This window comes from Leuresthes tenuis, unplaced genomic scaffold (genome assembly GCF_036924035.1).
Source record: "Leuresthes tenuis unplaced genomic scaffold, fLeuTen1.0.hap1 SCAF_15, whole genome shotgun sequence".
Classification (NCBI taxonomy): domain Eukaryota; kingdom Metazoa; phylum Chordata; class Actinopteri; order Atheriniformes; family Atherinopsidae; genus Leuresthes; species Leuresthes tenuis.
Genome location: NW_027325369.1, coordinates 4,321,647 through 4,344,234, shown reverse-complemented (window position 1 = coordinate 4,344,234; position 22,588 = coordinate 4,321,647). Strand labels below are relative to the sequence as shown.

At 41.6% G+C, this 22,588-nt stretch overlaps 2 protein-coding genes across 4 annotated transcripts in view; both read left to right on the top strand.

The window, feature by feature from the left end:
• Positions 1 to 13,976, top strand: part of slc4a11 (solute carrier family 4 member 11) — a 78,331-nt gene extending 64,355 nt beyond the window's left edge. For all 3 annotated transcript variants that reach the window (XM_072365018.1, XM_072365017.1, XM_072365016.1), the window contains 8 exons: positions 2,364 to 2,437; positions 4,598 to 4,823; positions 5,236 to 5,342; positions 7,303 to 7,468; positions 8,634 to 8,807; positions 9,453 to 9,648; positions 10,926 to 11,095; positions 12,281 to 13,976. In XM_072365018.1, coding sequence (XP_072221119.1) covers positions 2,364 to 2,437; positions 4,598 to 4,823; positions 5,236 to 5,342; positions 7,303 to 7,468; positions 8,634 to 8,807; positions 9,453 to 9,648; positions 10,926 to 11,095; positions 12,281 to 12,347 — 1,180 coding nt within the window. In that variant the 3' untranslated portion in view covers positions 12,348 to 13,976. The remainder of the gene's footprint in view (positions 1 to 2,363; positions 2,438 to 4,597; positions 4,824 to 5,235; positions 5,343 to 7,302; positions 7,469 to 8,633; positions 8,808 to 9,452; positions 9,649 to 10,925; positions 11,096 to 12,280) is intronic.
• Positions 13,977 to 15,826: 1,850 nt separating this feature from the next.
• Positions 15,827 to 21,724, top strand: rpia (ribose 5-phosphate isomerase A (ribose 5-phosphate epimerase)). The gene is made up of 9 exons (XM_072365448.1): positions 15,827 to 16,225; positions 16,626 to 16,686; positions 17,446 to 17,501; positions 17,915 to 17,974; positions 18,178 to 18,242; positions 18,330 to 18,398; positions 18,477 to 18,618; positions 19,670 to 19,769; positions 20,008 to 21,724. Exons 1-9 carry the CDS (start codon positions 16,040 to 16,042, stop codon positions 20,103 to 20,105), a joined length of 837 nt encoding a protein of 278 aa, XP_072221549.1. The 5' UTR covers positions 15,827 to 16,039; the 3' UTR covers positions 20,106 to 21,724.
• The last annotated feature ends 864 nt before the right edge of the window (positions 21,725 to 22,588 follow it).

Here is a 22,588-nt window from a genome sequence, read left to right as displayed (position 1 = left end):
GTGCGGAAGATTCTTCATTTACAAGAACAAACTGGAATCTATCAGATAAATATGACTTAAACCAGCCTAATGCAGTTCCTTTAATCCCAATAACATGTTCAAGTCTCTGTAACAGAATGCTGTGATCGATCGTATCAAATGCAGCACTGAGATCCAACAGGACAAGCACAGAAACAAGTCCGCTATCAGAAGCTAACAGGAGATCATTGGTAACTTTCACCAGTGCTGTTTCTGTGCTATGATGCACTCTGAATCCTGACTGAAACTCTTCAAACAGTTTATTTCTATGTAAATGATCACAAAGTTGAGCTGCAACTATTTTTTTCAAGAACTTTAGACAAAAAAGAGATTGGATATAGGTCGATAATTAGCCAACACTTCTGAATCAAGAGTAGGTTTTTTAAGTAAAGGTTTAATTACAGCAACCTTAAAAGTCTGAGGTACATATCCTATCAACAAAGACCGATTGATCAAATCCAATATGGAAGTGTCAATTAAGGGGAAAACCTCCTTGAACAGTCTGGTTGGGATTGGGTCTAACATACAAGTTGATGGTTTAGAAGAGACTATTGCTGTTGTTAGCTCAGAAAGATCAACTGGGCAGAAGCCGTCTAAATACAATTCAGGTTCTAAAGATACTTCTAAAGCTGCTCTACTTGATGATACATCAGTGATAATAATGGGAAGGATTCCATTAATCTTCTCTCTGATAGAAACAATTTTATTGATGAAGAATCTCATGAAATCATCACTGCTGAGAGTTAAAGGAATACATGGCTCAACGGAGCTCGGACTCTTTGTCAGCCTGGCAACAGTGCTGAAAACCTGGGATTATTCTTATTCTCTTCTATCAATGATGAATAATAAGCAGTTCTAGCTTTACGAAGTGCTTTCTTATACGTTAGTAAACTATCTTTCCAGACTAATTGAGACTCTTCTAAATTAGAGGAACGCCACTGTCTCTCCAGCTTTCTTGCAGTCTGCTTTAACGCACGCAGCTGGGAATTATACCAAGGATGCCATGACAAAAAGGCCTGTCTCAGAACTCAGGTCATAACACGGCCGTCATTCTGTGCTGCACACTGTGTTACTATTATAACCTTTATTTAAGGAAGCGTCTCACTTAAATCAGCAATCTTGTCTGCGAGAGAGTCAAGGCCAAGACAGCAGCAACAGCTCTGTAAAAACACATATGTACAAATATAGTGAATCAAGCACTGCAACAAAGAAAAGGGCTGAAGATGCAACCGACTCCATCATCCATGCCGAACTCCAGAATCTGCAACAGCGTACAGTAAACTTCCCGCAAATTCTAGGATGAAAACAAATTGACTGTGTGAAATAATATGTAGCGGTTTTAAGAGAGAAAATTAGACTCCATTCAAACCCCTGTACACGCTGCCGGCTCGCCTGCCACAGATCCGGATCCTCTGATAACCACTTGATCAATCTAAGGATACATTAGAATGCGTCGACAGTGTCAGATACAAGTTGAAAATGCTGTAAAATAAAGAGTTGCAGAACCAGAACAGTATTCTGTCATTTGGATACAAACATAGACCAAATGGGGACATATATGGCACTCTCTGCCATAAGGATTGGATCTGTATGGAGTGGTGCTGTGCTGATGGCTTCTTGAAGGCTGCGGGCCATCATCTGCGAGACCAATGTGGACACGTGTGTGTTGTACTTAAATAGGTCCAATAATTCCCATTGGGCACAGTTGGATTCCAATCAAGTTCTAAATAGTTCAAGATTTTTGAACAACTTCTGTGTTTTGTCAAGTTTTTCAAGAACTTGACAAAACACTTAAAAAAAAAAAAATAGTTCTGTGATCGTTACGGATTAAATAATATCCAACGCACTGATTACACATGGCTGCGGACATGCACACGATTAACTTTGGCCACCCACGGGTGGTTAAAACACTTGTTCCTATTAACGTGTCAGCATGGAGCTGAGCATTCAGAGAGATCAGCGTGCACGGAAAGGAGCATGTTGCTCGAACACACAAAGAATTGAGTAGTTGTAGATAGAGAGCACACCCTCTGAAGACGGCTACTGGAAGAACTCCCTGTCATAGGTACAGTTTTTGAAGGTTTGTGCCTCAGACTGTAATAAAAACAGACATTTCTATTTCTCTTTTAATAAGTATATCTACAGGGTTTTTTGTGTAATTTAGTAACTTTATTAACCCACTATTTTCCCAAGAAAATGTTCTCTTCCCACTGATGTTTTATGTCAAGTCCATAAAGCACAAACGTACTTCTTTCCATCAAGATTTGGCAGATATTTTTTGTTTTGTTTTTCTTTCAGTCACTCAACAACACAGTTTGACTGTCACTTCTGCATTGTGTTTGTAGGTCAACAGAGGAGGTCATTGCCCTGTTCATATCCATTGCATTCGTGGTTGATGCTGTAAAAGGAACCGTGAAAAGTAAGTACGGGACACAAACTTTTTTCCCGTTTCCGTCCAACTCAATTTGAGGCTCGAGTAAAGCCTTCGGTTCCCTTGTTGCCTTTAATGCAGCGTCCTGCAAAATTTTGACTCTGGAAATCAAACACTTATACCCAGCTCTGACTTATAAGAACCAGACAAACACACACTGGCTGTCACATCCATCAGAGGCAAAAGTCTGACTCACTTTCCATTAGACAGGAAATTACCAAATACAATTAAGCCTATATGTGATTTTTTTTAAAATTTATTTATGATTTAAGTGAGCCACCTGCTAATTATAGCTGTCCTGACCTGAAAAATTATGTTGACAAAGAGTCACAAGATCTTTATAACTAAGCATTTAGTCATTTTGAATACAAACTGTGAAAAAGCACTATTCTCTGTAATATATTTCTCTTGCTTTGTAGCCATCTAAAAAGGCTTCTCTAAAAATGTTGTCCTTAATAATGAACAGACCTTGCTTTTTTGTTTCTTAGCGTCCATGACTAATTAGTTACAGTTAATTCCCTGACAAAAGAGTAAGAAGAAGAAGAAAGGATCCTGGACAGTCACATGCCAAATGACTGATTAATTATCTAATTTAATATGAACGTTCCTTTTTTTTTTAGGGTTTACCCAGCAATGCATTTGTATTAATGGGATGTTCTTTTTCTGGCCACGAGTGACAATTGTGATGGGGAGTTGGAAATAACATGATGAGAGCAGAATGCATGACTTTGTCCTGTTTTGGAGATGACCTGCGCAGTAGTTAAATTTTCAGAGACCATTGCTACAGTATGCTCTGAGCTCATATGCCATTACCATAACATTAACCCGTGCCATCTGGTTGACACTTTTCATCCAAAATATTGTCCAGTGACACTAATGGATGCATTTTCACGTCCTGATGTGGCAGCAACTTCACTGTCTCCTTATTGAAAAGGACTCAATAGGCAGCTGTATGAAAGTCATGTCACATAGTTTTAATCAAAAGTGACAACACAAGTTATTTTCACCTCTATAAGACAAATGATGCACTTCTTCTTTTTGAAACAGTAGTAAAATCAGTGAATCAAAACTGGTAACAAGACTGGAAACTCCTCAGTAAGACCAGTTGTTATGGAGAATGGTAGATAGATGGAAGATAAGTAGAGCCGCTAGGACCAAGGATTGTAAATTCTGGGATGAAGGGGAATAGAAGCATGCAAGCTAATTAAGAATGCGGAGCAGAGAGAAGATCGACTGGGTAACTTCAGGAAGATATTGGTTAACTTCAAAATAAATGAGCACGACAAAAAACAAAGTACAAACTAGAAGAAGAGCAAAGAGCAAAACTGAAACCGCAGACCGTGACAGTACACAGATACAGCTCGTGCTGACAGTCCAGGATGTGGTGTCGCTACTTATTGGAAATCCGATCTACACCCAGCCCATCCCTCTGAGAGAGAGATTGTTTTAGATTAAAATTCTGCTTGTTTGAAAGTGGGTGTGTCAAGCGAGGGATGGATCTGACCTGAGGACGCGCCCATTGTGTAACGACTTGTCAGTCATAAGTTTGCTACCAGAGGAGTCCTCCTCTACTTGCCTTTAGAAACAGTTTGGCCCTACATCATTGGTTTCATTTTTCAGGCCGACACGTAACCGGAAAAATCCAAGATTAATTGACCAATCCGGTGTCATCTGATTTTAGACATACCAAAATATTTACCCCAGCTGATCAAGAGTTCTGTTAGAGGGCCTTGTAGGTAAAATACAAAACTGTTATTCTACCTCCCACAGAGCATGAATTGAATGCAGACCTGTTCCTTTGACCCACTTACAGAAATGTTCTTCTTATCTCAGTATCACAGCACTAATTGCAATGCAGTGTTGCTGCTGGTTAGGCAGATTTCAGGGAAATTAGTGTGTAAATTTCAGATTTTAGAAAACTTGAATGCTATAATCTCACAAAGAACTGACTGTCTTCATACCGAAGAGTTAAATCTATACCTTTTGTGAGTGATGCACCATAACAGACTTTTGCCACACAATCACGTCTCGTAACTAGGATCAGTTCATTGTTGGTTATCACTTTGATATGGATATTTTGGTGTCAACAAAAGTACAATTTCTTCAGACTTACTCTCAAAGGTTCCAACTCTGTGGATGTGATTTCAGTCTTTCACAGGTATTACCATCCAATGCTGGAAAACAGAAGCATAGAGGACTTTCCTCAGGGTGGAGCCCTTTTGGGTGGAAACAAGAGTGAGGTGGTGGCCAGTCTAGCGCTCAATGCCCTCCCTGAATCTCTCATCCAGTGCACTCGAGAGAGACCTGTCCTCTGCCTCCTGCTGATGCTCGGGACATTATGGATGGGCTACACCCTCTACCAATTCAAACGGAGGTACGTGCAATTGAAAGATAAATCACTGGAGAAAGTTTAAATCTTGTTTGGATGAGAGCGCTGCCTGCTAGGCTGAATACTGCTGAGTAGGGCCATGACTCTAAGGCGAGTCTGGAGTGGCAGAGCTTACAGCAACTTTCCAGACAGCTCTTGCAAAGCTCACTTTTCTGTCGAAGCTTCTGCCCCAGCCAGTGATTTAATAAGCATTACTATTCTACTTCTGATTGCTCTCAGTAATCAAATCAACCTCAAAGCTGGATTCAATTGTGTAAGCAAGAGGCGGAGTAAGGTACTTAAGCAGTGTCAGGATTGCAGCCATTGTCCTTGTCTTGTCCACAGTAATTGTATTTCTCCATTATTTGTCTCTCCCTGCTCACTCCCTTCTCTTCTCTCTTCTGTCTCTGTCTCTTAGTCCGTTCCTGCATGCCAAAGTCAGAGAGGTGCTGTCGGACTGTGCCCTTCCGATCTCAGTGCTCCTGTTCTCCTTCATCGGCTCCTACATTTTTAGCGACATTGAGCGTTAGTATCTTTTGTTACCTCGCTGGACAGCAGAGTGAATTCAAGCCTCATGCTGGATAAAACTGAGATTTAAGATTAAGACTTTTATTGTCATGTAGATACAGGAAATACACCAAATTACTCCTCCGCATTTAACCCATCCAGGTTGGCACCTGTTGAACACACACATGCACTGCACAGGGTCACACACTTATGGACAGATGCAACATACACTGGAGCGGTGAGCAGCCATTCACAGCACCCGGGGAGCACGGGGGTAGGGTGCCTTGCTCAAGGGAACCTCGGCCATGGTAAGGAGGTGGACTGCCACCCCTCCAGTTCGCCAATCTTTGAGCGGTGAGAGTGGGAATCTAACCGCCAAACCTTCCGGGTATTGGACAGCCAACCACTGAGCCACGGTGGACTGTAATCTAATCAGAGTGTATCTGAAACCCCATATGAAGAAAATGCCTTTGAAATGTTGATGAAAAATAGAATGCAGTGACATACATATCAAATGTTGTCACAGGAAGCATGTTAAACAAGATAATCTGTTCTTAAAAAAAAAAGTGAGTTAGTTCATGGCCTACTTTTCTCTCTTAACTGAACCCAACATAAAAGCTTTTGGTAAGTGTCGAGTTGCTAAGATGTATGGGACTGCATTACCATTTTTGCTTGATGTAGGATGTTCCATCTGGATGACAGCATATGTTGCTCCAAAACCTGTTTTCATCGTTGTTATGGTTCCCACACCGATATGCAGGATGTCCGTGGTATGTCCATCTATGCACCCTCAAACCATCACAGGTGCTGGTCTTTGAACTCTGTGCAGTTAACAAGTCAGAAGGCGACTCCTGCTTTTTGCCCTGAGGGCATTGCTTCCATGATTTTCAAAAATAAGGATAAGAATTATAGGAATAAGAATTTGAAGTTTTGACTTGTCAGACCACAGAACCACAGTCTTGCGCTTTGAACTTTTTTCCTCTGGATTTTTCACAGAGGTGAGCATAAGCATGTTTTCTCATCGTACACTCCGTCACAGGAGGTGGCGAGTATAGTTTTAGTTGGTTGTTCAAGATGAAAGGAGCCAGTCTGACACCAGTCTGGCATCATTTTTGTGAGCACCAAAGCGACATGTCTGTGTTTGCACACACATGCTAATGGCAGCAGAGACCATATGCAAGGTGCTGGCCTTGATCCAAAGCTAAACCATAAACTCTGTCGTACAATCTTTGGTTTTTCCTCATTACATCTGTGTTGTTTTTTTTTAAATGATCAAAATTAATTGGGAGTTTTAGTTATTTTCTCTCTTTCAGTTTTTATGAACCATAAAGGACAAATTCATGTTAACAACATTGTTAACGGAGATGAGGAACAGAACTTAAAGGACTATGAGTGTCCTTAATATTTTTTTCATTATTGACATACTGTAATTGCTACTCATCCCTCATTTTGTGATACAGTACAATGCTGCTTGGATTCATCCAAACCTACTGAAGGGCAAAACCTTGTTGTTTTTTTATGTTTGTTTTTTTTTAATCAAGGCACAGGCCTTATATGGAAGATTTTCTGTTTTTACGCCCTTTTGTGTAACATCATTTTGAGTCTCCATTCAGTGTTGCCAAGGCAGCAGCTGCTTTCCAGGGGTTGACACAGGCATGAATACCAAACCTCAAGTGAATCTGAATATAATTTTCAGTTCCTTTACCTTCGGGGATAATAAGTGATAGGACAAAAGATCCATTTCTGTATTGTCATTCCCTAAACTCAACCGACGCTTCTTGATTTAGAAAGGGCTGAAATTGGGTATAAAAAAAAAAGTCAAGTCAATCTTAGAAAATGATTATTGGTGTGACAACTTTGTCGTGTTTGTGAACATCAACACCTGTATGATAGCATATCAATTTGCTCGTGTTATGTCACTGTGGGCCTGAAATTTTCCAAATCTTAACATAGCTTTCTGGTCTTCCCTTTGGAGCAGTTCCCGTGTTTAAGGTTCATGACCGGCCCATCTTCAACGTGGCTCCGTTTGAGCGCCTGTCGGCCATGAACATTCTCAGCGCCATGGGACTCGGCTTCCTTTTGGCTCTCCTCATCTTCATCGACCAAAATATTGTCGTCTCTCTGACCAACGCACCGGAGAACAGGTAGGGGTGTGGGAGGGTGTCATGTGTTGAGCTCGTTTACACACATTTACAAAACACTCATTTTTCACTGTGCTTCATTTTAGTTACAAAGTTACAAAACCATGAACTGAGATAAAGAAAGCTGTCGCTGAGCTTTTAGATATCCTTCACTCGCCTGTTTGCTGGTCTGTTAGGAAGGGAACATGAACAAGTCAAAAACTTCCAGAAACTGCTTCTTTTTCCAGTGCGTTCGCTCACTTGTCACATGTCATCATCACATATTTATTGAAAACATCTGTCATCATTTCACAAATAGAAATCCCCTGAAGCTCCTTTCCAGTGTGATTTACAGTATCCAGTTGTGCCAAAGTTACATCCAAGGGCATGTCAGCAGGATGCAGGGCGAGTGATCCAGAATGTTCGTGTTTCTTAACGGAACGACTTCCATAGACGCTCGTCTAACCACATACTGAACGGCAGATTTGCAGTTGTAGCTTGAAAGTCCCCAACAGGCTCACACTTACTTCCCTACCCCCTCTATCTCTGCACTTTATCTTTCTGCACTTCTTTCTATGCCTGCACCCTATCTCTACTCTGTCACCTCTGACAGAGTCAGACTAGTGGGTTCCTTCTATGTAGTTTATTGTTAGCTTTATATAGCTTGTTAAATCTTCATTTGTAAGTCGCTTTGGATAAAAGCGTCTGATAAATACAGAAACAGAAACTTACTTGCTTACTTGTGGTCACACTGCCCTCTCATCTCAGCAAAATTGGTGAGGACACACAGCAGTGATCCTTTACTAATATGAGCAAAAAATAAGATCAAATAAAGTCTTTGTCTTCAGAGAGGTTGCAGACTGGTTTTTGGACGAAGTGACAGTAAGGTCACGCTCAGCTTCTGATGTCATCCTTGTGGACGTATTGACATATGTTTTACTTTGTATGACAGCATGAAAGAATGTAAAACATGTTCATGTATTTGCTGAATGAGAACAATGTTAATGTGTTTATTCAGGTCACCGCTGACCTTAGCAGAACAATGCTCTTCTGTTGCGTGTTCTCTCTTCTCAAAATCCCTGTGTGCAATTCTTACTTTTCCTGCTGCGTGTGCTTTTGGGTGGGCTGCGGCGTCCTCGTGTCCTGCATTCTGCTGCTGACTGTGTGTAATGGTTGTGTTGCTCCTCAGGTTGCTGAAGGGTAAGGCGTATCACTGGGACCTGATGCTTTCTGGGCTCATTAACATACTGATGTCGGTGCTGGGGTTGCCCTGGATGCATGCCGCCTTCCCCCACTCCACCCTCCACGTGCGCCAGCTGGCTTTTGTGGAGCAACGCGTGGAGGGGGGGCACCTCTACGAGACGTGAGTTACCCACCCTTCTCACCAGCACCGCTAATCAAATGCTCAATTAAAGGTCGTCTTCGGAGCGTGTGCTGACTATAATATTAAGTCGCAGGCTACTGTATCTTGCTCTTCCTTGATTGCATGATCATCATGTAACTAACCATTTTCTCCGAGGCTGGAAGAGTTGGGGGAGTTTTTAGCTCATCACTTTAGCCACAGACATGATGAATTATATGGGTATCAGGATTACTAAAGTAGTCAAGTGTGGTAAATGGAGCTTAGTGGACAATCTTCTGTAAGAACGAGAGATCTAATAGAGGAATTTAGTTTTGGAATTGTAGGCTGTTTTGTGTTTTTGGTGGTAAAGGTGTGTCTGTGTGTGGAAATTAATATTTCTAATGACCCATTCTGTCTGTTAATGGGAATCTGTCAGTAATTTGAAGCAGTTCCTCCCAGTCATTTTAATCTTTTACCCCATAAATAAAATGCACTTTTTCACTGTTCCCCTGAATTCAGGGAATTGTCTGAAAATTTCAGATTTTTTTTAGACGGAAAATGTGAAACAGTGCTGATAAGATAATTCCACAATGGTGAGGTTGCCAGTAACCATTCATCTGTGCATGTGCTGTTGCGTGTGTTTGCCTGCTGTGTGCGTGTCCTCAGTATTGTCCAGGTAAAGGAGACGCGCCTGACATCTCTGGCTGCCAACATCTTCATCGGTGTTTCTGTTCTGCTGTTGCCTGTCCCCCTGCAATGGATCCCCAAACCTGTCCTGTATGGCCTCTTCCTCTACATCGCCCTCACCTCCATCGACGGAAACCAGATGTGTGACCGCATGGCTCTCCTCCTGAAGGAGCAGGTGAGAAAGTGTGTGGTGTAAGAGGGTGAACGCGTAAAACACTTTTTACGTGTGTGTGTGTGTGCGTGTGTCGAATGCGGGGCTCATGAGCTCTAACATGACGGTGCGCCTCGTACAGGAGGACCACATCTGAGTGAACATTTGTAAATGTCATTTTTTGTTTGTTCCTTCAGTCTTTTAACAATACTACATGGAAGGGATTTAAAAAATCATAACAGATCTGATTTTTAAAACGATGATAACGTCATCATTCCGATGACGCTCATCAGCCACATAAGGCAGAAGAAAGCAACTGCTGAATCTTTTAACAATGTCAGTCAGATTAAATGATGAAGTATCGACTGAAAATGAGAAAAACCTACAGAAATCTCTCTTCTCGTGTCTCTTATTCCGGGTGTCCGATTTAACCTTCCCCTGTCACAGTGAGGGGGTAAAGCGACACTTGCTGCGCTCCCGTTTACCTTCACACACTGGCGCCTCCAAATGGTGAAAAGAGGAAATGCTTCAAAACAATTTGACCTCACCATCCTGGAGACCTTCAGTGAAGTGACGGCAACAGGCAGACACTGTGACTGGGCTCCATGTTATCAAGTCTTACTAAGAATTCTCTCTCTTAAAAACTGAGCAACTGTGAAGGAACAGCCTGATGCAGATCACCTCACATCTTTGTTCAAACTTCAAAGCATATTTAAAAAAAAAGAAGTCTACTCAGAAGTGATGTAATACCAAGAATCCAGTGTTTCAAAGTGTAAATACCAAAGCTTAAGAACTTAATTGAAAGGCAACATGTGAGCGCCATAAGGTAATATCTGTTTGATATCTCATGTACCTTTACAGTCTTAGTTATTAATGATATTTGATTCAGTTTATGATGTTTATACTTAATATTTCATTTGTTGACGTGGGCCTCTGAGATTTTCTTGAAATCAGAGATTTTCAGACCTGAGGTGTTTGTGATTTGCTATGCTTTTTTAATTCACTGCAGATGGGTTGCATTTCCAAAATGGCCGCAGGTAGTTACCAAATATCACAGCCGTGTGTTTTTTTGCAGATGTTTTGTAATTTTTTATGTATCCGCTTTTGTTTGAAGGGCTTATGCTACTGAAAGTTAGTGTTAGTTATGATCTGAAATTCACTGTGCAGCTCTTCGAGGTGTGTGGGCCGTCCACTTCCTTTCGTCATTTCTTTAAGACTGCAGGAGAGTTGAGGGCAGAGAGGAAGAAGAGCCACAGGGGAGATTGTATGTTAATCTGCTTTGATCCTCTCACCTCCTGCAGACGTCCTACCCACCCACCCACTACATCCGTAAAGTGCCCCAGAGGAAGATCCACTACTTCACCTTCTTGCAGATGATGCAGCTGCTGGTGCTGTGCACATTTGGCATGTATCCGATCCCCTACATGAAAATGATCTTCCCTCTGGTTATGATCCTACTAATCCCAATCAGGTAGGACTGTGGTCACTTTGTCCCAGAAAATGAATTCCTCAAGCGCATTAAACCAGAGAAACATTCAGTAGTGCAGAAAAGTGTATGTGTATTCAGACACCAACGCAGTTTCCTGAATCTGCGAATCGATGGTTTCAGTTACAGTGAAGTTGGGCGACATATTTCTGTGTTATGTGAAACTACACATCACTCTAAACGCCACTCTGCTGGGGAATAAATAAGACAATCTAAATATAATATAAAGGTTAATTTGGCTTCAGCTCCGTTGATATACACATCATCTGTTCAGTGGTTGTCGTACTTACAGCAGATGGATGTAGTGCACATCCTTTTGTTTGTGTGTCTTTGTGTGTCTTTGTGTGTGTGAGAGAGTTGATTCGATTCTTGTTCACGTCTCTTGACACGCAAGTGGCTTTTTGTAGTCAATCATTGACCAGTTACATCGAGGTTTGGCTTGTTCAGTACCCACTCACTTCTTTCAGTTCCAGTACTGCTGGCCCAATAGAGAGCCGTGCACAAGGCTGATTAAATACGTCAATTCAGTGATTGAATCACAGCGTTGACAGAGGGGGGGTCGCTGCCGTTGTTGTAGATTTGGTGTGTCAGTAAGAAGTTACAGCTGCATTGATGGAATTTTGGGTGAACTTTGGGTTGTTCCAAAAGCCTTAAACACAACATTAACATATTAGTGACTTATTTCGACTCACATTTTTGCAGAGTTGCCGTCGGTATGTGCGCCTCTAGCAGAAAGTGTGCGGCACGAGTATTCAATGAAGTTGTGCTAATGTTACTGAAAAGTATGCAGTCTGCCTTTCACCCCCATGGTCGCCTGTTACCGAAGGTCCCCCAGCAGGCAGAACTTGCCAGACCAGCTTCTTTCAATGAACCCATCACATTCCCACACAAACTGAGTGAACACAGTTAAAGGATTTATTTCTTCAGAAAGCTTTTGGTGTAGTTAAGATCAGCAATTTGAAAGATAATGTTTTAGAATGCATCAGCCGATGGAGCCCTGTCAGTTTGCCTTGTTAACTGGTACTACGAAGAAGAAATTCATCTAATCTGATGAGATCTGGCATGTAGATAGCTTGGAGTTTGAATTTTTTTCTTTTATCTTATGCCTTTTTCTCACTTTTCTGTTTAACTGGTAAAACCTGACATAAATTCTTTCTGCTCTGTGTTTAGGAACAACGTGCTTCCTCGTATCATTGAGGCCAAATACTTGGACATAATGGACGCGCAACACATGTAGCTACACGAAAGACTCGAGCTCTGGATCCTAAAAAAAAAAGAAAAAGATGTCTGAAATTGAAAAAAAAAACAACAACATATTTTTCAATGCAAAACTGTATGGAAGTAAAAAGGAAAAACAGACTGTTTGGATTTTTGTATCTGATAAGTACATTCTTACAGGTGAAGAAGCACTGGAAACGTGGGAAGTCGTGTGAGGAAGAGAGATGGTAAATATTTTCCAAAACGTGGACTGATAACATCTCTTGGTGGGAAAGTTCTACGGGGGGGGGGCAAAAAAAAACCCAGGACCGTCCAGAACTCCATGTTTCACCTCTGTTTGACCCCGTCAGATTGTTCAGTGCCATGTATACCTCCATGTTCTCTTCTCACACCGTCACCTTTTATGGTGACACTTTACAATATCCTTACTGCAGTGTATACGTGTGTGTTTTTACCTGTGGGCAAGTACTTCGAGCACTCCCTGATGCTCTAAGTAACAGAAAAAAAAGAAGAATGCTGCCAGTGTACATTGCATTGTACTAAGAGAGGTGTAATGGCACAATGTAAGTATGAACTTTATCATTTTCTGACACTTTGCACTCACATTGTGTTTTTACACAGTTATATGGGTAAGTTTGACATACTTACACTGTGTTTATAAGTACCTAAATACTCTTTGAGTGGGTCAGTTTTAAGCACTGCATTTTGGCCACTGTAAAGTCAGCCTTTTACCTTTTGTACATCTGTCACTGTGCAGTGTTGCAATCTTTAGTTTTCGAAACCATTCCGACCGACGTCAATGTTCAACAAAGAGAGGAAAAATATATCTGTGTACGTGTGTGCGAGTGTGTCGTAGACACAGTGCTAATATGTCCTTCATCTAGCCTTCCGCCAGCTTTTTAGAAAGTTTATTTTTAGAGGTGGAATAAGTCTTCAGATGAATTAAAGTAAAAAAAAAAAAAAAAGAAAAGGAGAACAAAACACATTCCACAGGTATATATGTAATTATTTAGAGAGACAGCACAAACCAAAAACATATAGTGATATCTTTATCTTATGAATATGGCAATATACAAAAAAATAAATATTATTGGTCAAATTGAAATAGAATATTTATTTATCACAGTTTATTTTATAAATTTGTGTGTTTACCCTTAAACTGCAGAGATGTTGCGTAATCCTGTGTTTGCTTTCCTTTCACATTCCCACTCTCTTGTACTTTGGGGTGTTTGTCTTACACGTCGCTTTGTGTTTACACATCAAAGTCCCGTCCAGCTCCCTGTCGTAGTCAAACACAGTTGTGGCACACTGCCGGTAGAGAGACACGCAAGTCAGGTTAAAGGTGGATGGATCAAAACGAAACTTAACGCATCAAAGAAATTCGGATTCAGCGAACAAGTGCTCAAAGATGATATTCAGAACAACTCGGTCTTGTTTTCTATTTAGATGTTATGATTAGATCAGTGCTTGCAAATGTCATCATGTAATAACGCAGGAGTATGGGCGAGATTTGTCTTGTAATCTATAGTTAAAAATAAAAATAAAAATAAAAAAAAGAATTCAAAGCACTGGTTTGCTTAAAGCATGTCTCATCTGGGTTTTTGATACAGTGTGATGCCAGTAGACATGTATCCTACAAACACACACACACACACACACACACAAAAAAGTAGCAAGTCAAACAGTAACTTCTCATTAAAATGAATGCAGTGCTTAATATTCAGCAATACCGTGTACAAAACAGAACTTCACTGTTGAGATTTGGGTTCCCCGCTGAAAGTGGTGCTCTTCACTGAAGCAATGACAGGTCAGCTGTATTTTTCAGACAGCGACTTCTCAGTCCGTCCTCTCGGAACAGAGACCGCTCCGCAGATTCGCTTATTTTACACGTCGAGGAGTGAAAACAAAAAATGTTTGCCTGTAAAAGAGGCATCAATGGCGCCCAGATTTATTACGCTTTCTGTTGCTTTCCCAGTATTCAAATGGCAGCTCCCTCATGCGATTCCGTTTCAACTTTGTCCTACAGATGTGAGATTGATGTCCAATTTAAGCAGATGTCTCACGCTGAGATAGCGAGGCATAAAAGGGAAAGCTCGGAAGCATTTGCATAATCCTTGGACTAAGCCTTAAGACAGCACTGGTGAAAGAGGAGATTGTGAGGTATAAAGTAATATGTACAGTTTGCAATGCAAAGTTTAGTTTTTATCAAACATCCGTTATAATCCACGGCAAGATATTAGTTTCTAACTTTGGACTGAGAGCAGAGACTTAATGATTCTTCTTCTTCTTCTTCTTCTTCTGCTTATGTGACAGTACTGTTGTTGTTCCTTGATATCCTCACTGTACTGATGATTTTGGAATAGCAGCGAACTTCTCTCAGAGGACTTGATATTGGATTTAGCGTCAGAGACATACTACTCTGTGAAAACCTCTTACCCGTCCTCCTCCCACCTTCCTGTTTGAAATTGCGTACTGTGATGTTTCGTTCAGTTTGTTTCTTTTCCTGATTTCATATAACCTCCTTTTTCTAATCATGAATGTATGACGTGTGGGTTTTTATATAGCATACTAATTTAGGTGTCGAAACAGAATCTGTCATTTTTGTCAAAAAGATCAGCTATATTTGTAAGCTGTAATATGTAAAAAAAAAAATGGGAAAAAATGGTTATCAAACAGAATGTGTTGGTTTACTATAGTGTATATATACATCTATATATAGATATATAGATATATATGTACTGTACACTGAAAAAGAGGAACTATCTCAAGCTGTTTGCCAAATAAAAGTTGTAGTGATGATGTAAAAGTTTGTGTCCTTGTCTTCACTGTCCAAAGCTTCCATGGAAAGGAGCACAGCATTGGACTGACCAGTCTTCCAGGCCTTTTGATGTGCTTCTCTCTTGTTTTAAGAATTTACCAAATCGTTTGAGTTTGCCACTCCAGAAATCTTCTCCTGTCTCTTGAGAGATCCATTTCTTTTTTTTTTCAGCCTGTAAAGATGGCCCTCTTCACTATGCTGTGGAGCATCTGTGGATCGTATTCTTTCCTCAACAGCAATCAGATGTAAAAATTCAGCACTTGGGATGAAAAATGAGAACAATCACACCAGCACAGCACATCTCTCTGGTATTGTGTATGATTCCACATGTTGGGTCACTGTCCAAATACTTGGCTGCCGGTTCATCCCAAAGTTCACCCAGATTTGAACACACAATAAAAGGAATTTAAATAGAGGGTTGGGATCGCGCCTATGGTCCTGTCCAGGAAATTTAATTTCTTTGTGAATCGTTTTGACACCGTCCTCCTGCGCCTCTCTTGAGCTAAAAGTCAACTTTAAACGCAAAAAATGTCGTCATATACCAGGACTGCAGTGGAAATGGATAGCTCCTAGCATGCATGCTTCTAAGAGGATAAACCCTTCAAATTTGCTAAACAGTCCTTAGGTGAGCATCCACGCGCCCTGTGTCCACGTGGTGCCGCTGCTGCACCGCACCTGCGCACATAACCGCAGATCTTACAAGAGTCTTACAAGACCTGACGGGACTCGTCAACTGTTACAATAAACGATCAATACCAGACTGGGCCACGACGCGCTTAACGCAACTTTAACCTACGTTTAACCCACTCCCATCGCTCGTGGCCTCCTGGAGCAGAGTGGAATCCTCCGTGCCGCGCCTGTTTGGTTGTTTTAGGGATCGGGGTGTCCTGGTCATGAGACTCCAGAGCTGGGCTTCTTTCAGTAAAGTCGCAGCTGGATCTCTCTCAGCTCCATCCTCTTGGAGGCTGGTCGCTCTCTGCAATCAGCAGCACGTGCATCTGTTCAGCCAGTCTGTTGCAAACATGGCAGAAGAGGCGAAGAAACTGGCCGCTTGCGCCGCCGTGGACAACCACGTCCAGGTACGGTGGACCCGACCCATTGTCACTGTTAGCTAACATGTAATTATGTTTGCCGCCTGCGTTCTTTGTCACGCGCAATTTGTCAGCATTTAAACAGCGACATATAGTCAAAGCTAAGTGCTAGCAAAGTTAGCTAATTGGTGCAGTTGTAAGCCTGGCATAAATTTACTGGACTAGTTATCTAACTTCCACGATTTTAAACCGACTTAACTCGGCGTTCTACTTTCACCCCGATAGTGAGCTAACTTTGCTCTGCATTAAGGACTAAATATACAGCAGCATGTGCGAAGTGCCAACATAGTTCTCACTGCTGGTCAAACGGAAATGAATTAGCCAACGTAGTGTCCGGAATTAGAGGGGTTCTATCGTCTTCTAAAGGTTTTTTTTCTGTCTATTGCAGAACAACCAGGTGGTTGGAGTGGGCAGCGGGTCAACTATTGTATACGCTGTGGACAGATTAGGTGAGTAAGACCAATTTAAGCTTTAATGTTTAATGTAACTCACAGGGTTGCTGAGTGTCTGAGAAGTTAAATGCCTTGTGCTACTCCACTTTCCTCCAATGTCCAAAGAAAAAAGACCCTCAGAAAGCCCGGAGAACTATTGCTCAAGACCACTTTAATCATTTAAAAAAAAAAAAAGTTTATTAAAGCAACATATCAAATGCTTCAACATAAAGTGCAAGAGCAGATTTAATAAAATTAATAATAATTTGACACAATGAAAAGAAGAAAAATAAATGATATAAATAAGTAATTAACCTTGTGTAAAAGAAAATAAACAGCTTCTATTAGGGGGAATTTATCTATCCAATTCAGTAAGATATCATACAAATTCTGCGCCTTTATTGTTATAAATTTTAGAGATTTCACTTTAATGATTACAATAAAAGTCTTGCTGCTTGAAAGCAAAATATAAAGACGTGATGGGCGACTTAAGACTTAACCACGGTGCTGTGTTTGGACAGAAACATCACCACAGGAAGCAGAGAGAAGCTAACCGCCCATCATGTGGCGTCTTAGTTCAGTTTCAGTGTGTTTCTTTCTGATATCTTCATGGATGGTTGCACAGATTCGAGTACAGGTGATAATCAGTTGCTCCAGCTAAGAAACTGTAGTGTAGTGCACATTCTTCTGTGATTACAACACGTGAATTTATGGAGCAGAATACTCTTTTACTCACAATCCTCCTGTTTTTAACTTTGTGTGTGTCAATTGTTGCAGCTGAGAGAGTGCGCCAGGAAAAACTCAACATCGTGTGTGTGCCCACCTCCTTCCAGGTTGGTTTGAAGACCAGCACTGTTCTTGTTTTCACAGTTAGTGTGTGCGCTTTGTGCTTTTCAGTTTATTGCCTAAGACCCATTTCCCCCAACTTTTGTGGAAACGTGAACATGACACCTTTAGTGGAGCAAGAACAGACTTTTCTGAGGAAGTTGCTTCAGGCCGGTTGAGTTATTGCTAAATAACATGTTGTTTGTGTGTCGATAGAATACAAACTACAAAAATTTAACTTAAGCAAAAAAATAACATGTTTTAGATCTATTCATTCATTTTAAATGAGTAGGTGTGTTTAAAGGTCATAAGGGGTAGTCTGAATATCAAAATGTAAGCCTATAAAATGGAATGACAGATTTCCCTTGGTGCTCCGTATCACCTCCCTTGCTTCCTCGTCTCTGTCCTCTTCCTCCCACAGGCTCGACAGCTGATCCTGCAGCATGGCCTCACGCTGTCAGATCTGGACAGGCACCCAGAGGTATGACGAGCTGGTTACAGATGAATCTGAAAGCCGTGGCGATGAGGCGGGGCTGCAATATGCTGCCGCTCGAACCCTGTCTGATTAAATCGGAGCATTGTGAGAATTGAGCGTGTGCAGCTGCAACAAGCTGACTGCTGCAATTTGTAGATGTTGGAAACGTCATTTGACTTGTCTGTGCGCTGTATTGTGCTTGTGCTCAGCTGGATGTGGCAATTGATGGCGCGGATGAGGTGGATGCAGAGCTCACGCTGATAAAAGGTGGAGGGTGAGTACAGTTGAACACAGGTGATCCATTTGAGGCGGAGCTGTCTCTCTCTCTCTCTCTCTCGCTCAGCACGTTTTTGTTTTTCAGTGGCTGCCTGACTCAAGAGAAGATCGTAGCTGGCTGTGCAAAGCATTTTGTTGTCATTGCCGACTACAGGTGTGTGTTAGTTAAGTGATGTGCCAAAAGGGGGAAGTGTGGATGTGATCAGAGCTGATTGCTCCTTTCATCTCCCAGAAAGGACTCCAAGGCTCTGGGCCAACAGTGGAAGAAGGGAGTTCCCATTGAAGTTATCCCCATGGCGTACATCCCCATCTCCAGGATGATAGCCAAGCGCTTTGGAGGGGAGGCCAACTTAAGGATGGCCGTCAGCAAAGCAGTGAGTGTTTGACTCTATTGTCTGTATCTGACGCTTTTCTTTTGCCGTCCTCATGACACCGCACATGTTTGTTACAGGAGCAGTTTCGCAGTCGTTTTCACCTCACAGCTTTGCTTTGTGGCGCTGCGGGGTGTTTTGCTGAATTTGTGTCCTCATAAATGAGTGCTGGATCTCTAAGGGTCTGTTTCAGTGTTGCAATTTTTTTTTGTAATAGCTGTTCCTTGGTGGCAGTAACAGACACCCACCCAGCACAGATCAGGATAACTGAAATCCTTTAAGTGAGCCTGTGTTTTACATGAATTCTTCAGTAAGTTAGCATCACATTTGCCTGCAGCAAAGCAGATCCATTCCTCTCACAACTCACTTTGTCAAATTTGAGGGAAATTAATACAAGGTAACAACTTCCACTATTGATATGTCCGACTGTGTGGGCTTCACAAAACACACACACACACAATGTAACTGCCTCATTAAAAGTCTGCAGAGCAGAACTGTAACGACTGGCCTCCCACTCAATTCTTTTAAATGAGCTTTAATTTGTTTAATTCAGGAGAGACCAATAAAAAACCGAGGACTGTGAATTCAAGGCTCTGTTTTCAGGCCCGGGAGTATGGAAGAGAAAAGTCAGCATACTTGAAAATGAGTTGGAAGCACATAGTTTAAAGGTTTATAAACTTCTCTAGTGTTGCTTTATTATCACCAGCTGGTATTGAAGCGCCGTGGCACCATTTTTGAAGAGCTGCTCCCTGCTGCAGAGAGCATCCACAAACCCTGACTGTTTTAAAAAAAAAAAAAGTTTATAAACTCGGTCTGTCAGATCACTTTGCATCTGTGTGGGTGAACTGTCTCCCTGCACTGGGATCATCTAAAGAAATCCCAAGTACATCAGATGGAGCTTCGCACGCATCAGAAGAAACGTGAAAAGTGACTCAGTGTCGTGGCTCTCTGGTTGTGGAAACTAATCGATTGTCAGCTGGTTCTTGGGTAATATGTGCTGATTCAGTGTTGTGATTAACTCCCAATGAACCAGTTTGTGCATTTTGGCTCTCAGGGTCCCGTCGTCACTGACAACAGCAACTTCATCCTGGATTGGAAGTTTGAGCGTGCTCAGAACTGGAAGGAAGTCAACACTGCAATCAAGATGATCCCAGGTGAGCCTTTTGTTTTTGGAGGATGTGACGTTGGTCTGCTCTTGTATAGTGATGTTAAACCTGGCGCTGACGTGTGATCGCATCAAGTCTCCCAGAAATGGTAAACATTGGCAGGAGACTCATACACTTACCAACATTAATAAACTTTCAAAAGTTTATTCTAGTCTTTTGTCTAGAAAACAGATTTAATCCAACATTTTAGATTAGCGGTATTTAACCGCTGTTATGTTGCGTTTAGGTGTGGTGGAGACGGGGCTTTTTGTTAGCATGGCTGAACGGGCGTACTTTGGGATGGAGGATGGAAGTGTGCAGGTTCGGGATGCTCCAGTCAACTGATGAGTCTGCCACAATCCCTGCTGTCCGTCCTCCTCTGGAAAACCTCACTGCTCCCACAAGTGCCGTACTCACAATCTACTCTCGGTCTCAAACACAACTGAAGCAGGGAAGATTTGAATCATCACAAAATAAGTCGCAAGATACCGAGGCCCACTTGATTTTTCTCATCCAGCAGGTGGTGCTTCTGATTGTCAGAGTTTTAAAGTGCCTGATGAGGAAACTCAAGTCACTGGGAACGTTGCTGTAATTGACGGGTTTGACTGCAGAACTGTGATTCTCGGGTGGTGAAAAGCTGCTGAATGAAAATAAAGTGTGCCTTAAAATTCTATTTTTGGTCCTCATACTCTTAAACTTAACTTTAAAACTTCACATGCAGATGTTACAGTATTATCTGCTAGGCTGATGGAAAAGAAAATACCCAAATGAACCAAATCCCTTAAAGCAGGAAGAAAGAATCAGTTTTTGTTCATTAGATTCACTTTAACCGATGCCATGAACTGATGCTGTGACATAAAGAATGAAAGGTTAAAATATAAACTTATATGCAAGTATGAGTCTGTTAATTGGTTATTGTGTTAAGAAAACGCATGACAAGGCCTGTCCCACGTAGACGTATAGCACAGAGGTGGGCTGTAATGTATCTGCTGTCCTGCTGATACAGCAGAGATGATGTGGTTTGGAAAGATTAAGGGAAAAAAAAATGTTGTGCTCTGTCATTCAGCCGTGATGGAAGAAGACAGGCTTTGTGGTTACCTCCGAGTTTCACAGTCTACAACCTCACTCGTTGTGGTGAAATGGGGAAAAAAAATTAGGGGGGACAAGCACATTGAATGTGTGTACTTTAATGCATGCTCCCCCCCCCCCCCCCCCGGTTCTTTTTTTTGTGCCTGGATGTCACTTGCATGACGGTTATTTACTAACACAAGCTGTTTGCTCTCAGAAAGTCTTGTGCCATTTTTTTTTAATTTACAAAAAAACATATATATATGTATATAGCTGTGATGTATGACAGTTGTCGCATTTACCAGGGAAGTAATGTCAAATATAATCTACTAGATTTTGTGTGCCTTGAAGGTTAAATTAAGAAAAAGATCCCTTTTGATTCAGATTTTGGAGCTGGCTAGCACTGTGACACCTTGTCACCTTTCTTGCACTAGCAGAAATCAGAGTTTTAAAATGGCATTAGAGCGTCACCGTGGACAGAGGAAATGTTCCAAGTCTTAAAAACTGCATAGTGCGGCATCTGTTTGAAATGTGTCAGCTCACGAAGCCTTACACTTTGGGATAACTGCAGAAATGTATGTTTCTGTATGCACATCTGTGAGAGCCTTGGAGCATTACGGCTCGGAGTTCAAACAAACAAGCCAAGGCGGTTAGTTTGTCATTTTTAAGCCACTGTTGGGTAAAGACGGCCAGGATTTCATCATAGCCTCATAAATCAAAGGAAAGAGGCCGAATTGGCATGTTCTCTCTGTGTCAGTGGCCCAGAGACGACGCAAAACTGAGATGGATTGCACCAGCATTTAAGTTATTATATTAACCAGTTGACTGTGAATGCTGTTTTTCTGTGAAGGTACTTTTTTTCTTTGTCAATAAATACAGGACCAAAAATGATAACACGCCTCCTTGTTTTATTTCTGATTATTTAGTGCAAGTTATTCTTGTCATTCTGTCCTTAACATTGGGTGTTGGAGTATATGTACGACACCACTGAGGCTCTGGAGAATTGTGAACATCTTTTCACTTTTCACTTACCCTATGACTGATCTACAAATCCATGATTAAACAAAATTAAAATAAGTTACCAAATGCTACCAAATGTAAAAACCTGATGTACTCCTCTTTGGCCACAAGGAGGCGCCAGAAATACAGCGAATTTTAGTCCTTTAGACTTGCTGCAAGTACAATAAACTTACACACTCTGACCTCAGGTACACATCTAAATGTATAAAAGATGTACTTCATACATTTAAGGTAGTGGCTTGATATCCATACCATTATAGAGACATGTCATACTCCTTTGTTTGTATATGCGAAAGTAAGAGACCAACTCGTGACCAGGAACAGGAACTGTATACCCAATATATACTGAAGCCACGTTGATGCTTTCACGTCGGCTAGACTTGACAACTGCGCTTGAATGACTCTTGAATTATCCAATATAGCGCTTCCATTTAGCCAACCTGGGCTTAAGTCAACCAATAGCGATGCTACTTCCCGGCAATGTCTCTCTTATTGGACGGACGGCGACACTTCCAACCAATCATAGACCCTCAACAAGAATTACCATCGGGGAATATTTTTGCGTCATCTTTGCCATTGCGCTTGCGTCGCTGGAACAGACAGGCGTTTAGCCAATGGCCTTCACTGTTTGGTGGGGTGGCATGCGCTGAGTCCACCTCTTTGAGTGACGGATGTGTAAAGCAATCATATTCTGCTTAGTATGCGAGGATGTGTGAATGACACCAAACTGCGCAATAAGA

Bases quoted from the DNA above. Each gene is read 5' to 3' on its own strand.
- rpia (XM_072365448.1), top strand. From the start codon at position 16,040: ATGAGACTCCAGAGCTGGGCTTCTTTCAGTAAAGTCGCAGCTGGATCT. The intron at 17,502-17,914 runs GTTGGTTTGAAG...TTCCTCCCACAG, and splicing joins GTGTGCCCACCTCCTTCCAG to GCTCGACAGCTGATCCTGCA. The intron at 18,619-19,669 runs GTGAGTGTTTGA...TTTGGCTCTCAG, and splicing joins GGATGGCCGTCAGCAAAGCA to GGTCCCGTCGTCACTGACAA.